The sequence below is a fragment of the Heterodontus francisci genome, chromosome 28, assembly GCF_036365525.1.
Source record: "Heterodontus francisci isolate sHetFra1 chromosome 28, sHetFra1.hap1, whole genome shotgun sequence".
Taxonomy (NCBI): domain Eukaryota; kingdom Metazoa; phylum Chordata; class Chondrichthyes; order Heterodontiformes; family Heterodontidae; genus Heterodontus; species Heterodontus francisci.
The window spans coordinates 28397047-28414961 of NC_090398.1; the positions used below are offsets into that span (position 1 = coordinate 28397047).

The window sequence follows — 17915 nt, forward strand, 5'->3', positions numbered from 1 at the left end:
TTCCAGGGATGAGGAACTACAGTTATGAAGATAGATTGGGGAAGTTAGGACTGTTTTCCTCAGAGAAGAGAAGGCTGAGAGGTGATTTGATCGAGGTGTACAAAATCATGAGGGATCTGGACAGAGTAGATAGAGAGAAACTGTTCCCATTTGTGAAAGGATCTAGAATGAGAGGGCACAGATTTAAAGTGTTTGGTAAGAGAAGCAAAAGCGACATGAGGAAAAACTTTTTCACACAGCGAGTGGTTAAGGTCTGGAATGCGCTGCCTGAGAATGTGGTTGCAGCAGGTTCAATTGAAGCATTCAAAAAGAAAATTAGAGAGTTATATGAAAAGGAAGAATGGGCTGTGTTATGGGGAGAAGGCAGGGAGTTTCTCTTTCAGAGAGCCAGTGAGGACATGATGGGCCGAATGGTCTCAGTCTACACTGTAACAATTCTGTGACTCGGTAAAAAGATTCGCCTCACCTTCTCCCTGATTCTGTTGCTAATTATCTTAAACCTGTGTTTTCTGGTTATGGCCCCTCCCGCCAGTGGAAACAGTTTCTCTTGATCTACTCGATCAAAACCCTTCATGTTTGTAAGAATAAAAAAATGGAACATTTTATCAAGAGAACTTGCCCTGTAGCTCACTGGACAAGTGCTTGTAAAATCCAGTCCTACAGCAGTTCTTAAAGGGCTGTAGCTTTTTACAAAAAGGGAAGTTTTCATTGTACATAATGACACAGTGGAGACATGTGAGCAGCACTATGTCCTTTGATAAAGAGTTGGAGTTCATGCAGGAAGTGCACTAAAGGAGGATGGTTCTACTTGAGATTGAGTGTCACCCTTCAGTAAAAGCACAGTCGGCAGCTGCATGAAGGGAGGTTGTCAATTGAGCCAAAGTAGTTCCCCAGGTGTCTGGAACATGGCTGCAAATGAGGACGAGGTATGTTGGTGTCAAGAGAAGGTGAAAGTAAATATCCTTCACCAGGGCCGGATGGATTGTATCCCGGGTTGTTAAAGGAAGACAGGTAGGAAATAGCTGATGCACTGAGGATCATCTTCAAATCCGCACTGGATACGGGCGAGGTGTCAGACGACTGGAGGTCTGCGAACGTTACACCATTGTTTAAAAAGGGTGCGAGGGGTCGGCCTGATAATTATAGACCACTCAGTCTGACCTCGGTGGTGGGTAAATTATTAGAATCAATTCTGAAGGACAGGATAAACTGCCACTTAGATCAGGGATAGTCAGCATGGAATTGCTAAGGGAAGGTCATGTCTCACTAACTTAATTGAATTCTTTGAGGAAGTAACAAGGAGATTTATATGGATTTTAGTAAGACATTTGATAAGGTCCTGCATGACAGACTGGTCAGTAAAATGAAAGCCCATGGGATAAAGGGGAATGTGGCAGGTTGGATCCAAAATTGGCTCAATGACAGGAAGCAAAGTGTAGTAGTGGACAGATGCTTTTGTGAATGGTAAGCTGTTACCAGTGGTGTTCCACAGTGCTCAGTGTTGGTCGCTTGCTGTTTGTGGTAGAGATTAATGATTTGGACTTAAATGTGGGAGGCATGATGGGGAAATTTGCCAATGACACAAAAATTGGTCGTGTAGTTGATAGTGAAGAGGATAGCTGTAGACTCCAGAATGATATCAATGGTTTGGTTCAGTGGGTGGAAAAGTGACAAATGGAATTCAATCCGGAGAAGCGTGAGGTAATGCACTTGGGGAAGGTAAATAAAGCGAGGGAATACACAATAAACGGGAGGATATTGAGAGGGATACAAGAATTGCATGTCCACAGGTCCCTGAAGGTGGCAGGACAGGTAGATCAAGTGGTGAAGAAGACAGATGGAATGCTTTCCTTTATTGGGAAAGGTATACAATTAAACAGCAGGAAAATAATGCTGGAACTGCACAAAATGCTGTTTCAGCCACAGTTGGAGTATTGTATACAGTTCTGGTCACTACATTACAGGAAGGACATAATTGCTGTGGAGAGAGAACAGAAGAGATTTACTAGAATGCTGTCATGGCTTGAAAGTTACAGCTTTGAGGAAAGATTGGATAGGCTAGGGTTGTTTTCCTTAGAACAAAGAAGGCTGAGGGGTGATTTAATTGAGGTGTACAAAATCATGAGGGGCCTCGATAGAGTAGACAGGAAGGACCTGTTTCCACTAGCGCAGAGGTCAATTACCAGGGAGCACAGATTTAAGTGATTGGTAGAAGGATTAGAGGGACATGAGGAAAACTGTTTTCACCCAGAGGGTGGTGGGTGTCTGGAATTCACTGCCAGGAATGGTGGTGGAGGCAGAAACACTCAATTCTTTTAAAACGTACCTGGACATGTACCTGAAGTGCTGTAACCTGTGGGGCTATGGACCAGTTGCTGAAATGTGAAATTAAATTGGGAGGATAGTTTTTGGCCGGCAGGGACATGACGGGTTTAATGGCCTCCTTCTGTGCTGTAATTTTTCTGTGGTTCTATGATCACATACATTCCTGGTCTGGTCCACCAATCACTGCACAAACCTGAGCTGGGAATCCAAACACCTGAAGGATTTTGGATTTTTCGATGCCAGTTTTAAGGAATAATTACCTGCTAAAAGATCTGAGTTTGTTTCAGGATATTAATTTAACAAAGGAACTGTTAAATGGACTGATCAACAGCATGATGGTAAGGGTGACTGCATTCAAAACGTCTTATTCAGCAGACTGTCTAGAAAGTTAAAGATAAGACAGTTGCAAGGTTTTGAAAATCTGTGAGAAGCTCTTGTCAGCATCAGATGTTGTAGTAACAATCTGTTTGAAACTATGAGAAAGAGGTAAAGTGTGTGGAAAAGTATAAACTGTATTTTTCCAGCAAGATTATAAAACCAGGATTTTAGCAAGTTCGAGTAGACAGTTCATTAGGTGATCACGAAAACAATTCAACAGAAAACCACACGGGATGTCGATGGAGAAATGGGACTGAATTTTTATCAGCAGCGAAGAAATCCTGCCGCCAGGACTGAAAGTGGGACGCCAGTGGGTGGCGGGACCTGATCCCGTGCCGATGGGTGGCGGGACCTGATCCAGTGCCGGTGGGTGGCGGGACCTGATCCAGTGCCGGTGGGTGGCGGGACCTGATCCCGTGCTGGTGGGTGGCGGGACCTGATCCCGTGCCGGTGGGTGGCGGGACCTGACCCCGTGTCGATGGGTGGCGGGACCTGACCCCGTGTCGATGGGTAGCGGGACCTGACCACGTGTCAATGGGTAGCGGGACCTGACCACGTGCCGGTGGGTGGTGGGACCTGACCCCGTACCGGTGGGTGGTGGGACCTGACCCCGTGTCGATGGGTGGTGGGACCTGACCCCGTGTCGATGGGTGGCGGGACCTGACCCCGTGTCGATGGGTGGCGGGACCTGACCCCATGCCAGTGGGTGGTGGGACCTGACCCCGTGCCAGTGGGTGGTGGGACCTGACCCCGTGCCGGTGGGTGGTGGGATCTGACCCCGTGCCGATGGGTGGCGCGACCTGACCCCGTGCCGATGGGTAGCGGGACCTGACCCCGTGCCGATGGGTGGCGCGACCTGACCCCATGCCGATGGGCAGCTGGACTCTGTGGCAGCATTTTAACAGCAGCAGCCAATTCAAACTCTGCCCGAGCCAGGCAGGCAAACCTCAGTGATCGGGAGGAGAGGGAAATTCCTCTTCAATCGTTGGTGCTGTAGCCACGAGGGTGACCATTGTGAGCAGGAGGCCTCTTCATGGACCAAGGAGCAGCCATAAAGGAGGATTTTTCATTGCAGCAGCTTATTCGGGAGCAGAGAGTGCGAGCGAGTGAGCAGCTGGGAAGGTCAGTTTCAGCTTAAACTTAATTTCCTTTTGTTTTCGGCGGACCAAGGGGCTGCTGGGTAAGTAAAACCCTATACATTTGGGCCGATGTCCCTGACTCCTTCATGTGCAGGAAGTGTGTCCAGCTGCAGCTCTTGTTAGACCGCATGACGGCTCTGGAGCTGCGGATGGACTCACTTTGGAGCATCCACGATGCTGAGGAAGTCGTGGATAGCACGTTTAGCGAATTGGTCACACCGCAGATTAGGATTGCTGAGGGTGAAAGGGAATGGGTGACCAAAAGGCAGAGGAAGAGCAGGAAGGCAGCGCAGGTGTCATCTCCCTCCACAACAGGTATACCGTTTTGGATACTGTTGAGGGAGATGGCTCACCAGGGGAAGGCAGCAGTAGCCAGGTTCATGGCACCGTGGCTGGCTCTGCTGTTCAGAAGGGCGGGAAAAAAGAGTGGAAGGGCTATAGTCATAGGGGATTCGATTGTCAGGGGAGTAGATAGGCGGTTCTGTGGTCGAAAACGAGACTCCCGAATGGTATGTTGCCTCCCAGGTGCACAGGTCAGGGATGTCTCAGATCGGCTGCAGAACATTCTGAAGGGGGAGGGTGAACAGCCAGTTGTCATTGTGCACATAGGCACCAATGATATAGGTAAAAAACAGGATGAGGTCCTACAAGCAGAATTTAGGGAGTTAGGAGCCAAGTTAAAAAGTAGGACCTCAGAGGTAGTAATCTCAGGATTGCTACCAGTGCCACGTGATAGTCAGAGTAGAAATGAAAGAATAGTCAGGATGAATGCGTGGCTTGAGAGATGGTGCAGGAGGGAGGGGTTCAGATTTTTGGGACATTGGGACCGGTTCTGGGGGAGGTGGGACTATTACAAATTGGACGGTCTACACCTGGGCCGGACTGGAACCAATGTCCTTGGGGGTGCTTTTGCTAACGCTGTTGGGGAGGGTTTAAACTAATGTGGCAGGGAGATGGGAACCAAATGAGGTCAGTGGACAGTAAGGAGGTAGTAACTAAAGACTGTAAGGAACTAGATAATGAAGTCAGCGTGACTAAGGGGAAGAGTAGGCAGGGAGCAGATGATGAACGCAAAGGGACTGGTGGTCTGAGGTGCATTTGTTTTAATGCAAGAAGAGTAGTAGGTAAGGCAGATGAACTTAGGGCTTGGATTAGTACCTGGGAGTATGATGTTATTGCTATTACTGAGACTTGGTTAAGGGAAGGGCATGATTGGCAACTAAAGCCACATTACCAAAAGGATGTGGATGCTTTGGAGAGGGTGCAGAGGAGGTTCACCAGGATGTTGCCTGGTATGGAGGGCGCTAGCTATGAAGAGAGGTTGAGTAGATTAGGATTATTTTCATTAGAAAGACGGAGGTTGACGGGGGACCTGATTGAGGTGTACAAAATCATGAGAGGTATAGACAGGTTGGATAGCAAGAAGCTTTTTCCCAGAGTGGGGGATTCAATTACTAGGGGACACGAGTTCAAAGTGAAAGGGGAAAAGTTTAGGGGGGATATGCGTGGAAAGTTCTTTACGCAGAGGGTGGTGGGTGCCTGGAACGCGTTGCCAGCGGAGGTGGTAGACGCGGGCACGATAGCGTCTTTTAAGATGTATCTAGACAGATACATGAATGGGCAGGAAGTAAAGAGATACAGACCCTTAGAAAATAGGCGACAGGTTCAGATAGAGGATCTGGATCGGCGTAGGCTTGGAGGGCCGAAGGGCCTGTTCCTGTGCTGTAATTTTCTTTGTTCTTTTCTTCTTTGTTCTTTGATTTACCTGGCACTCTCCCCATATCAGTGAGGGTGGGAGGTGCCTCTTCATTGGGCACTTAATTGACTCAATTTGCTGCCCGGTGGGTGGCAGTGCCACTGAGGTTCCCACTGCTGGTAAAATGCCCTGGAGAAAAGAAGGTTGAGAGGGGATCTGATAGAGATGTACAAGATTATGACAGGTTTAAATAAGGGAGACAAAGAAAATTTGTTCCCATCAGTTGATGGTACAAGGACTGGTAAAAAGTTTAAGTTTTTGAGCAAACATACATGAGGGGTTACTTTTTTTTTACAGTGAGAAACAGAAAATAGGAGGAGTAGGCCATTCTACCATTCAGCCCTGCTCCCAAGTCAAAAAAGATCATGGCTGATCGTCTAATTCAGTACTCTGTTCCCGCTTTCTCCCCATATTCCTTGATCCCTTTGGCACTAATATATCTATCTCCTTCTTGACTATATTTAATGACTTGGCCTCCACTGCCTTCTGCAGTAGAGAATTCCACAGGTTCACCATCCTCTGAGTGAAGAAATTTCTCCTCATCTTGGTTCTAAATGGCTTACCCCGTATCCTGAGACTGTGACCCCTGGTTCTGGACTCCCCAGCCATCGGGAACATCCTCCCTGCATCTAGCCTGTCTAGTCCTGTTAGAATTTTATAGGTTTCTATGAGATCCCCTCTCATTCTTCTGAACTCTAGTGAATATAGGCCTAGTTGACCCAATCTCTCCTCATATGTCAATCCTGCCATCCCAGGAATCAGCCTAGTAAATCTTCTTTGCACTTCCTCCATGGCAAAAACATCCTTCCTCAGATAAGACCAAAACTGCACACAATACTGCAGATGTGGTCTCACCAAGGCCCTGTATAACTGCAGTAAGACATCCTTGCTCCTGTACTCAAATCCTCTTGCAATGAAAGCCAACATACCAGTCGCCTTCCTAACTGCTTGCTTTCAGCAACTGGTTTACAAGGACACCCAGTTCTCATTGCACCTCCCCCCTTCCCCAATCTACCACCATTCAAATAATCTGCCTTTCTGTTTTTACAACCAAAGTGGATAACCTTATATTTATCCACGTTATACTGCAACTGCCATGCATTTGCCCACTCACCCAACTTGTCCAAATCACATTGCAGTCTCTTTGGATCGTCCTCAGAGCTCACATTCCCCCCCCCCCCCAACATTGTGTTGTCTGCAAACTTGGAAATGTTACATTTAGTTTCCTCAAACAAGTCATTAATATATATATTGAATAGCTGGGGCCCAAGCACTGATCCCTGCGGTACCCCACTAGTCAGTGCCTGCAACCCGGAATAAGACCTGTTTAATCCTACTCTCTGTTTCCTGTCTGTCAACCAATTCTCAATCCATGCCAGTATATTATCCCCAATCCCATGTGCTATAATTTTGCACACTAACCTCTTATGTGGGACCTTATCAAAAGCCTTCTGAAAATCCAAATACACCACATCCACTGGTTCTCCCTTATTTATTCTGCTAGTTACATCCTCAAAAAACTCCACTAAGTTTGTTGAGCATGATTTCCCTTTTGTCAACCAATGCTGACTTTGTCCAATCCCGTTTATGCTTTCCAGGTGTTCTGTTACCACATCTTTTATTATAGACTCTAGCATTTTCCCTACTACTGATGTAAGGCTAACTGGTCTGTAATTCCCTGTTTTTTCTCTCTCTCTTTGTTTAAATTGCGGGGGTACATTTGTCACCCTCCAATCTGCACGAACTGCTCCAGAGTCTATAGAATTTTGGAAAATGACCACCAATACATCCACTATTTCCAGGGCCATTAATGAGTAGGAATGACTTGGAACTCACTGCCGATGGTGGTGGTGGAAGTGGAGATGATCAATGATTTCAAAAGAGAATTGGATCGGCACTTCAGGGAAACAAACATGCAGGGCTATGGGGATAGAGCAGGGGACTGAGTGAACCGCAATAGAGAGAGCTGTCATGGGGAGGCGGTGGCGTAGTGGTATTGTCACTGGACTAGTAACCCAGAGACCCAGGATATTGCTCTGGGGACATGGGTTCAAATCCCACCACAGCAGAAGGTGGAATTTGAATTCAATTAATAAATCTGGAATTAAAAAGCTAGTCTAATGATGGCCAAGAAACCATTGTCGATTGTTGTAAAAGCCCATCTGGTTCACTAATGTCCTTTAGGGAAGGAAATCTGCTGTCCTTACCTGGTCTGGCCTACATGTGACTCCAGACCTACAGCAATGTGGTTGACTCTTACATGCCCTCTGAAATGGCCTAGCAAGCCACTCAGTTAGGGCAATTAGGGATGGGCAATAAATGCTGGCCTGGCCTGTGACGCCCACATCCCATGAATGAATTTTAAAAAACTCAATGGGTCAAATGGCCTCCTTCTGTAGCAGAAAGAGTCTCTAATGAGAATGTGGAACCTGCTACCACAGTAGGTGTTTGTGGTGAATAGTTTATATACATTGAAGGGGAGGTTAGATAATCAGATGAGAGAGAAGACAATAGAGAGTTATGTTGATAGAATTAGATGAGGAAAGACGGGAGGAGGCTCGAGTGCAGCATAAATGCCTGCATGGACTGGTTGGGCCGAATGGCCTGTTTCTGTGCTGTATATCCTATGTAATACAGTACTGGCTGTGTGAAGTCTTTAACTGTCCCTCAGTCTGGTCTCATTACCTGATGATCAGAATTACTCTCCTGGAGATTAGTGACCAGCCTCGTCATGTTTGGGGGAAATGGTCTCATTTCTGTCACTTCTTAAATCCTGGATTTTATGGGAATGGGGTGATTTCCCCTGAATTAAATGAAAGAACGGTGATTTCCTGTACTTTTTACTCTGTACAGTATATCAATCTGTATAATACCTACCTAGGCTCAACTATCACCAGTAACCTGTCTCTCGATGCAGAAATCAACAAGTGCATGGGAAAGGCTTCCACTGCTATGTCCAGACTGGCCAAGAGAGTGTGGGAAAATGGCGCACTGACACGGAACACAAAAGTCCGAGTGTATCAAGCCTGTGTCCTCAGTCCCTTGCTCTATGGCAGCGAGGCCTGGACAACGTATGTCAGCCAAGAGCGACGTCTCAATTCATTCCATCTTCGCTGCCTCCGGAGAATACTTGGCATCAGGTGGCAGGACCGTATCTCCAACACAGAAGTCCTCGAGGCGGCCAACATCCCTAGCTTATACACACTACTGAGTCAGCAGTGCTTGAGATGGTTTGGTCATGTGAGCCGCATGGAAGATGGCAGGATCCCCAAAGACACATCGCACAGCGAGCTCGCCACTGGTATCAGACCCATCGGCAGTCCATGTCTCCGCTTTAAAGACATCTGCAAATGCGACATGAAGTCCTGTGACATTGATCACATGTTGTGGGAGTCAGTTGCCAGCGTTCGCCAGAGCTGGCAGGCAGCCATAAAGGCGGGGCTAAAGTGTGGCGAGTCGAAGAGACTTAGTAGTTGGCAGGAAAAAAGACAGAGGCGCAAGGGGAGAGCCAACTGTGTAACAGCCCCGTCAAACAAATTTCTCTGCAGCACCTGTGGAAGAGCCTGTCACTCCAGAATTGACCTTTATAGCCACTCCACGCGCTGCTTCACAAACCACTGACCACCTCCAGGTGCTTACCCATTGTCTCTCGAGATAAGGAGGCCAAAGAAGGAGCAATACCTGGGGTGAGTTATATTGTGAAATGGTGCTAACTGCCGCTGTAAAATCCATTCCCCAGGATTTTGTGTAACAAGGAGAATTGATTCTGTCCCATTGTAAGTTTTAAATGTGCCTGTGCTCCTATTTTACAGGGGAGGGGAGTCACTCACTTTATTCCCCAATAAACTGGCACTGCATTTATTTCAAACGTTAACTGGTCCAACAGTTCTTGGGGAATCTTTGGGAGTTCCCTTGCCGATTGGGGCCTCATGCACAGGGGACAGATTATGGGAAATCCCTGGGTTCAGGCCCAGGTTTTTCCCCAGGACCTGCTGCTGTGAGGCCCCACCGCTGACCGGTGTGTGTCTGTACTCTGGGGTTAATACCCATAACATGTTAGATTGGAGCCTTTTTATCAGCAAGTTTAACCTCCCAAATGTCACTCTTTACTTAATGTTCAGGACTGTGAATAATTCTGAACATTTACAGCTAAAATAATTCCTATTTTCCCAATACTCCCAATCCAGGGAACGTCTCCCTCGACATACACATCCTGCATGGGATTGGATTAAATATCTAATGTTAATTATTTAAACTCAGGTTTCTGTCCTGTTTCTAGTTAAAATGGTGGATGTGGAAAATATTTGACATTAATTTTCTGGACTGCTGGTTTATATTTTATATTTACATTCTGCTGTCCAGCCTTATTAATGATGATTTATTGTAATTAAATTATCAGACCCTTTCAGTGACCTGTATTTACTGATTCCATACAGATTGTAAAATCCCTGATGGTTCACAAGGATCCATTTTAGATTTTCCAGTCCTGATGGTAAAACTAAACAATCCTTTTATTATTTATCATTGTTGTGTCAAATCTGTTTCTCTCTGGTTTAACTGAACTGCAGCCGAAGGTTAACAGCTAAAACTGTGCAAGGTATGATGGGAAAAGTTGCCAGCTTTCCACAAGGAGAAGGAGCTGTGAAGCAGGTAAAGTCTTTTCCAGCCTGCTAGGCAGTGGGTGATAAAACATTCAATGAGACTGTGGGATGCTGTGAGGCAAGGTTACAGATAAGAAGGAAGGCCAGCAGATGTATTTTGATTTTAAAACTAAGCAGACAGGCGACTCCAGGTCCTGAGTGTACGTGACAAAGAACATTCACGATGCTGGGAGAAACTGGACAAGAAGGGGAGGCTAGGAGCCCCGAAAGGAGAAGACCTGCAGGACCATCACGGAAAGGGAACCCTGAGTCCACTTCAGTGAAGAGATCCCATCAGAGGGAGACTGATCACCTCACCTCACAACGGGTCGTATTGAAGTCCAAGCCGTGAGTCTTGTGATTTATAGTAACAAGTCGTTTAACAAGTGAAATAACAAGTAGCTAAGTGATTTAAGTAACAATAAAGGTGTTTATACGAAGTATCTTGTGCAGGTGTCTTTTGTCTGCCACGTCAGTTGACACCCGAGTTTGAGGGTCAACAGAACGGTTTCTTTCCCTTCATTACGGAGCAACAACACAATCTGTGACTGTTCAACAGTTAGAGACAAATAAACAGTTACCTCAACTCCTGGCATTTGTGCAATACGGGTCCCAGCCGCTGGAGTCCTTCACACTGAATGGTGCAGTCATTTAGATCAATGTTTTTCATGGTATCACAGAGACCAATAATGTGTGACAGGACGGCACAGTCAATTGGAGTCAGTCGCAATCTATTAAATGTAAGTGTGTCCACAGATCCCACTGTGTCCTGAACCAGAGCTTTATTCTGAGACTCAAACAGGTAGTGCAATGTGTTCAGGAGCTTCCATTTACCAGTTTCACTCTCTGTGTTTCCAATCTGTCCTTTAACCGTCTCCTTCACCCAGTCAATCACTTGACAGGTTGTTTGATGAGGAAATGGACCCAGAAACTCCTCCAGGGGTCGAGCTGCCTGTGGGGAGGAGAGACCAGCAACAAAACGCAGAAATATCTCAAATCTTCCATCCTTCATCCTGCGGGCATCACTGAGGAGTTTCCGGATGTCCCCGGGATTTGGAGACAGGAATTGTGCGAGTGCGGCTACAAACTCTTGGATGGTGAGGTGCGGGAATGTGTAAACCACACTCTGGACAGAATCATCTCTCTCCAAAAGTTCCATCAGGAATCCAGACAGGAACTGGGAAGGTTGCAGATTGTACTCGATCAAATCTCCATCTCTAAACACAATCTTCTTCCTGGAGACTCCTGTAAAGGCCATCTCACCGATCTTCAGTAACACATCACGGGGGTTTTCAATCTCTCGGCTATGGTTTTTCAGAATGTTGTAAATATAGTAGGAATATAGCTGGGTGATGGTCTTGGGAACTTGCTGCTGTTTCCTGTCTCTTTGTGTAAAGAAGGGACCCAGTGACAGACAGAGGATCCAGCAGTAGGAAGGGTTGTAGCACATGGTGTACAGGATCTCGTTCTCCTCCACGTGTTTGAAAACAGCTGCTGCCACCGTCTGATCTTCAAAAAACTTGTTGAAATATTCCTTCCGTTCATCACCAACAAATCCCAGGATTTCAGCCCAGACACTGATCTCAGCCTTTTCCAATAAATGTAATGCAGTGGGACGACTGGTCACTAACACTGAACATCCGGGGAGCAGCTTGTGTTGTATTAAACTGTACACAATGTCAGACACTTCACACCAGCATTCGGGATCTGTGCACATGTACTGAGGTTCTGTATTTCTCCGATTGTCAGCAAAATCGATCGTGTCCTTGAATTCATCCAAACCATCAAATATAAACAGCAATCCCTCTGGATTCTTCCAGAGCTCTCCCAGAACATTCCCAAAGTAAGGATACAGATCCAGTATCAGATTCCTCAGGTTTATTCTACAGTTAATAGTATTCAAATCCTGGAATTTAAAACTGAAAACAAATTGAAAGTTTGGGTATATTTTCCCAGTGGCCCAGTCATAAACAATCTTTTGTACCATTGTTGTTTTTCCAATCCCCGGGACTCCACTCACTGCTGCTGAACTCCCAGAAGTGGATCTCCAGAATAAACTCTTTACTTTCTGAAGCAAAAATCCCACCCTGGAAAAACTGCTCTGGAACAATTGATCAGGTCTGATTTTTTCCAGTTCTTTCCGGAGATGTTTCTCTCTCCACTCTTCATGGTCTCGGCCTCTTACCAGCAGTTCATGTTCTACAAGTGTCCGATCTCGAACAGTAGAAATGATCGTTAGCTCAGCATATCGATCAACCAGCTGGAAAATCTTGACCTTCTCCTTTATTAGGATAGTGTTCACTCTCAGTGTTTCAGTTTGTACCCGGAGTGTTTCCTTGTGTTTCTGTTGAACATCTTCAATGAGAACAGACAGAAAGTGGTTTTCAATGTTAGCTGTATTGATATAAAAACAACTTCTGAAAAACATTTTATTATTCAATAAATGTTGCAAGATTTAATTCAAAGCTTCAATAGAGGTGTGTGTATAAATTAAAACTCAGTTAATGAAAACTTTGCTTGAAGGTGAACAATGGTGAAAAGAAGTTTTAAATCCTGATTTGATTCTAACATTTCCTGAACATGGAGATGCCGACACAGGTGATATTTTCCCTCTGATGGTTAACATGATCCGGCCTGCCCTGTACGATTAGAAATCTCATTACAAATCGACACGTGATCCTGTTTATACAACAGTAGAGATTCCATTAGATTAATTTTTAAAACCATCAGCCGTGTTTACCTTCTGCAGAAACGGGACATTTGACATCGGACACAAGTGGGTTATGCTGTGAATTGTCAGTAATCCCACTGTTATTGTATCAGACAATAAGCAGTTTATCTGGCTGGACACTGGCTCTCAGTTCGGCAACATATCAATAGCAGCAGTGTGTACCATCTACAAGATGCACTGCAGCAATGCACCAAGGCTCCTTAGACAGCACTTTCCAAACCCGCGACCTCTACCAACTAGAAGCACAAGGGCAGCAAATGCATGGGAACACCACCACCTGTAAGTTCCCCTCCAAGTCACACACCATCCTGACTTGGAACTATATCGCCGTTCCTTCACTGTCATTGGGTCAAAATCCTGGAACTCCCTTCCGAACAGCACTGTGGGTGTACCTACCCCAAATGGACTGCAGCGGTTCAAGAAGGCAGCTCACCACCACCTTCTCAAGGGCAATTAGGGATGGGCAATAAATGCTGGCCCAGCCAGTGACGCCCACATCCCATGAATGAATAAAAAAAAAAATTCTCACTGTTTTCAAATGCCTCCATGGCCTGGACCCTCCCGATCTCTGTAACCACATCCAGCCTGGCAAAACTCTGAGGTCTCTCCATTCCACCAAGGGTAGAGTAACACAGTTATGTCACTGGACTAGTAAGCCAGAGGCCTGGACCACTGATCTGGAGATATGAGTTTATATATAACCATGGCAGCTGGGGAATGTAAATTCTGTTCAGTAAATAGATCTGGAATAAAGCTAGGATCAAGAATGTTGTCCACCAAAACTACCAGATTGTCATGAAAATCCACCAAGTTCACCAATGTCGTTTCAGGAACGAAATCTGCCGTCCTTATCCAGTCTGGTTCTAGATGACTCCAGACACACAACAATGTGGTTGACTGTTAACTAATGGCTGAAATGGCCGAGCAAGTTACTCAGTTCTATCAGATCAGTACAAAAATGTGTAGGCAGCAGAAGAACATATGAACTAGGAGCAAGAGTAGGCAATTCAGCCCCTCGAGTCTGCTCCGCCATTCAATACGATCACGGCTGATCTCATCTCAGCCTCAACTCCACTTTCCTACCCATTCTCCATAACCCTTCAACCCATTACTAATTCAAAATCTGTCTATCTCCTCCTTAAATTTACTCAATGTTCCGGCATCCACCGCACTCTGACAAACAACTGGAATCGACCGACGCTCCTGATACCACATACATACCCAGCCCAGTCAACCCTGTAAACTCCTCTTCACCAACATCTTGTGCCAAAACTGGGAGAACTGTCCCACAGACCAGACAAGCAACAGCCTGAGATATTCATCATCACAGAATCATACCTTTCAGCCAATGTCCCAAACGACTCGATCACCATCGATGGTTACGTCCTGTCAGACTGGCAGGCCATACCCACCTGAAGTGGCAGCACAGTAGTACAGAGTCAGGAGGGAGTGGCCATGAGAGTCCCTAAAAAATAACTCAAGATCCCATGAAGTCTCAGGGCATCAGATCAACCATGGACAAGGAAACATTCTGCTGATTATTACCGACTGCCCTCCCACAGCTCACAAATCATTACTCCTCCATATTGAACATCACATGGGAGAAGTACAGAGGGTAGGAAGGGCACAGAATGTTTGTGGATGGGAGACTTCAATGTCCATCACCAAGACTGTCTCTCTAGCTCCACTACTGACCGAGTTGGCCGTGTCCTGAAGGACATAGCTGCCAGACTGAGCTTACAGCAGGTAGTGACAGAACCAACAAGAGGGGAAAATCTACTTGGCCTTCTCCTCACCATTCTACATATTGCGGATGAACCAGCCCATGATAATATTGTTAACATTCAATATGATCATGTCTGATGTTGGACTTCAATTCCACTTTCTCGCCTGCTCCCCATATCCCTTGATTCCCTGCGAGACCAAAAATCTATCTATTCCAGCCTGAAATGTATTCAACGATGGACCATCCACAACCCTCTGGGGTAGAGAAGTCCAAAGCTTCACAACACTTTGAGTGAAGTAATTTCTCATCTCAGCCTTGAATGATCAGCCCTTATCCTGAGACTGTGTCCCCACGTTCTAGATTCCCCAACCAGCAGAAACAATCTCTCAGCTTCTACCCGATCAAGCCCTTTTCAGAATCTTGCAAGTCTCAATTAGATCACCTCTCATTCTTCGAAACACTAGAGAATATAGGCCCAGTTTACTCAGCCTCTCATCATACGACGACCCCCTTTTCCCGGGGACCATTCTAGTAAATCTTCACTGCACTGCCTCCAGTGCAAGTATATCCTTTCTTAAATGTGGAGTACAAAACTGCACACAGTATTCCAGGTGCAGTCTCACCAAATCCCTGTACAAATTTGGGAAGACTTCTTTATTCCTGTACACCAATCCCCTTGCAATAAAGGCGAACATGTCATTTGCCTTCCAAATAGCCTGCTGCACCTGCATGTTAACTTTGTGCACTCCTTATACGAGTACCCCAAGTCTTTCTGAACATCAACCCTTACCAGTTTCATAACTTTTGAAAAGTAGTCTGTGTTTCGATTTTTACGACCAAAGTGAACGACTTCACACTGCATTAAATTATCCTCTATCTGCCATCCTGTTGCCCACTCACTTAACCTTCTATGTCTCTTTGCAGCTTCTTTATGTCCTCCCCACAGCTGAACTTTCCACTGAGCTGTGTATCATCAGAAAATTTAGTGATATTTTTCTCTCTCTCTTCATCCAAGTCATTAATATAGACTGCAAATAACTGAGGCTCCAGCACTGATCCTTGCGGCACACCACTATTCACTGCCTGCCAATTCAAAAATGCCCCATTTATGCCCTCTCTGCTTCCTGTCTGCTCACCAGTCCTCTATCCATGCTAATATATTACCCCAACACCATGAGCCCTTGATCATCTCCAACAAAAGAGAATCTAACCATTTCCCCATGACACTCAATGGCATTGCCATCACTGAGCATCGCACGCCCCAACCTGCTCCACCCTCAATACCCTGGGGTTACCATTGACCTGAAACCTAACCGGACCAGCCACAAAAATACTGTTGCTACAAGAGCAGGTCAGAGGCTAGGAATTCTGCGGCAAGTAACTCACCTCCTGACTTCCCAAAACCTGTCCACCATCCACAAAGCAAAAGTCAGGAGTGTGATGGAATACTCTCCACTTCGCTGGACGAGTGCAGCTCCAACAACACTCAAGCAGCTCGACACCATCCAGGACAAAGCAGTCTACTCGATATGCACCCTAACCACTGACTTAAATATTCACTCTCTCCACCAGCAGTGTGTACCATATACAGATGCACTGCAGCAACTCGCCAAGCCTCTGTCGACAGCACCTTCCAAACCCACGACTTCTACCAACTGAAGGACAGGGGCAGCAGCTGCATGGTGTCACACTCACGAGAAGTGCAAGGATGGAAATACAGAAGCAAACTGAACATTTATAAAAACTGACCGTTCCTTTTGAAAAGTGGACAGTGTGCTGCAAAATGGCCGCCGAAGGTTGGGCTGACTTGGCCTGTATATTCAAACTGTCTCACTATCTGTGAAGAACAAAAGGATACATTCCAGACTAGGAGGTGTCAATTACACCCATCCTGAAACCATCAACAGACATTCCTCAATTGGGTTACTGTCATGAACAGATGCATCTGCAACAGGTAGATTGGTGAAGACGATATCAAGCTGGATTTTACCTGGTGTTGGTTCTCCGACCTGCCGCAGGCTCCGTCTGGCAGTTATATCCCTCAGGACTGAGCCAGCTCGGTCAGCAGTGGTGCTGCACTGAAGTGCCCCATTCAGAATACATCCTGTGCCATCTCTTCTCAGTGTTTATTCAACATGGAGGAACAGTAATTCATCAGCTGAGGGAGGGCAGTAGGTGGTAATCAGCAGGATAATTCCTTGTCTATATGTGACCTGGTGCCATGAGAATTCAAGGGATCTGGAGTCAATGTTGAGAGTTCCCAGGGCCACTCTCTCCTGACTGTGTAACACTGTGCCACCACCTGTGATGGGTCTGTCCTGTCGGTGGGACTGGACATATCCAGTGATTGTGATGGAGGAATCTGGGCCACTGGCTGAGATATATGATGATGTAACTATGACTATTTCAGGCTGTATTTTGACTGGCCTGTGGGACAGCTCTCCCAATTGTGGCACAATTCCCAGGTGTTAGTGATCAGCACTTTGAGGGTCGACTGGGCTGATTATATCTGGTGCCCAGGTCAATAGTGAATGGTATCAGCAGTGGCTCAGTTGGTAGCTCACTTCCTGTGAGTCAGAAGGTTGTGGTTTGAGTCCCACTCCAGAACTTGAGCATAAAATTCAAGCTGACACTCCAGTGCAATACTGAGGGAGTGCTGCACTGCCAGAGGGGCTGTCTTTCTGATGAGACATTAAACCAAAGCCCATCTACCCTCTCTGGTGAACGTACAAGATCCCATGGCACCATTTGAAGATGACCAGGGGAGTTATGCCCAGTGTCTTGGCCAATATTTATTGTTCAATCAACATCACAAAAGCAGATTATCTGGTTATTATCATATTGAAAAGCATGTGGGATCTTGGGATTCTTAAATAGAGATATTGAGTACAAAAGCAGGGAAGCTATGCTGAATATTTATAAAGCACTGGTTAGACAACAACTAGAGTAATTGCAGCCAGTTCTGGTCACCAAACTTAAGGAAGGATGTGAGGGTCCTTGAGAGGGTGCAGAGGAGATTTACCAGAATGGTTCCAGGGAGGAGGGATTTTAGCTACAAGGTCAGGTTGGAGAAGCAGGGGTTGTTCTCCTTGGAACAAAAGGAGATTGAGGGGAGATTTGATAGACAGGTTTGGACAGGGTAGACAGAGAAAAGCTATTGCCATTAGCTGACTGTCCCCAAGACCATGTACTCAGATTTAATGTATCAGGCAAGAGATGC

At 46.0% G+C, this 17915-nt stretch overlaps 1 protein-coding gene across 1 annotated transcript in view; it reads right to left on the reverse strand.

The window, feature by feature from the left end:
- LOC137345173 (NACHT, LRR and PYD domains-containing protein 3-like) overlaps positions 1-17915 on the reverse strand; it is a 113544-nt gene that overhangs the window by 29093 nt on the left and 66536 nt on the right. Inside the window, exon 5 of the mRNA XM_068008638.1 lies at positions 10820-12593. Within this exon, the coding sequence (XP_067864739.1) occupies positions 10820-12593 (1774 nt within the window). The remainder of the gene's footprint in view (positions 1-10819; positions 12594-17915) is intronic.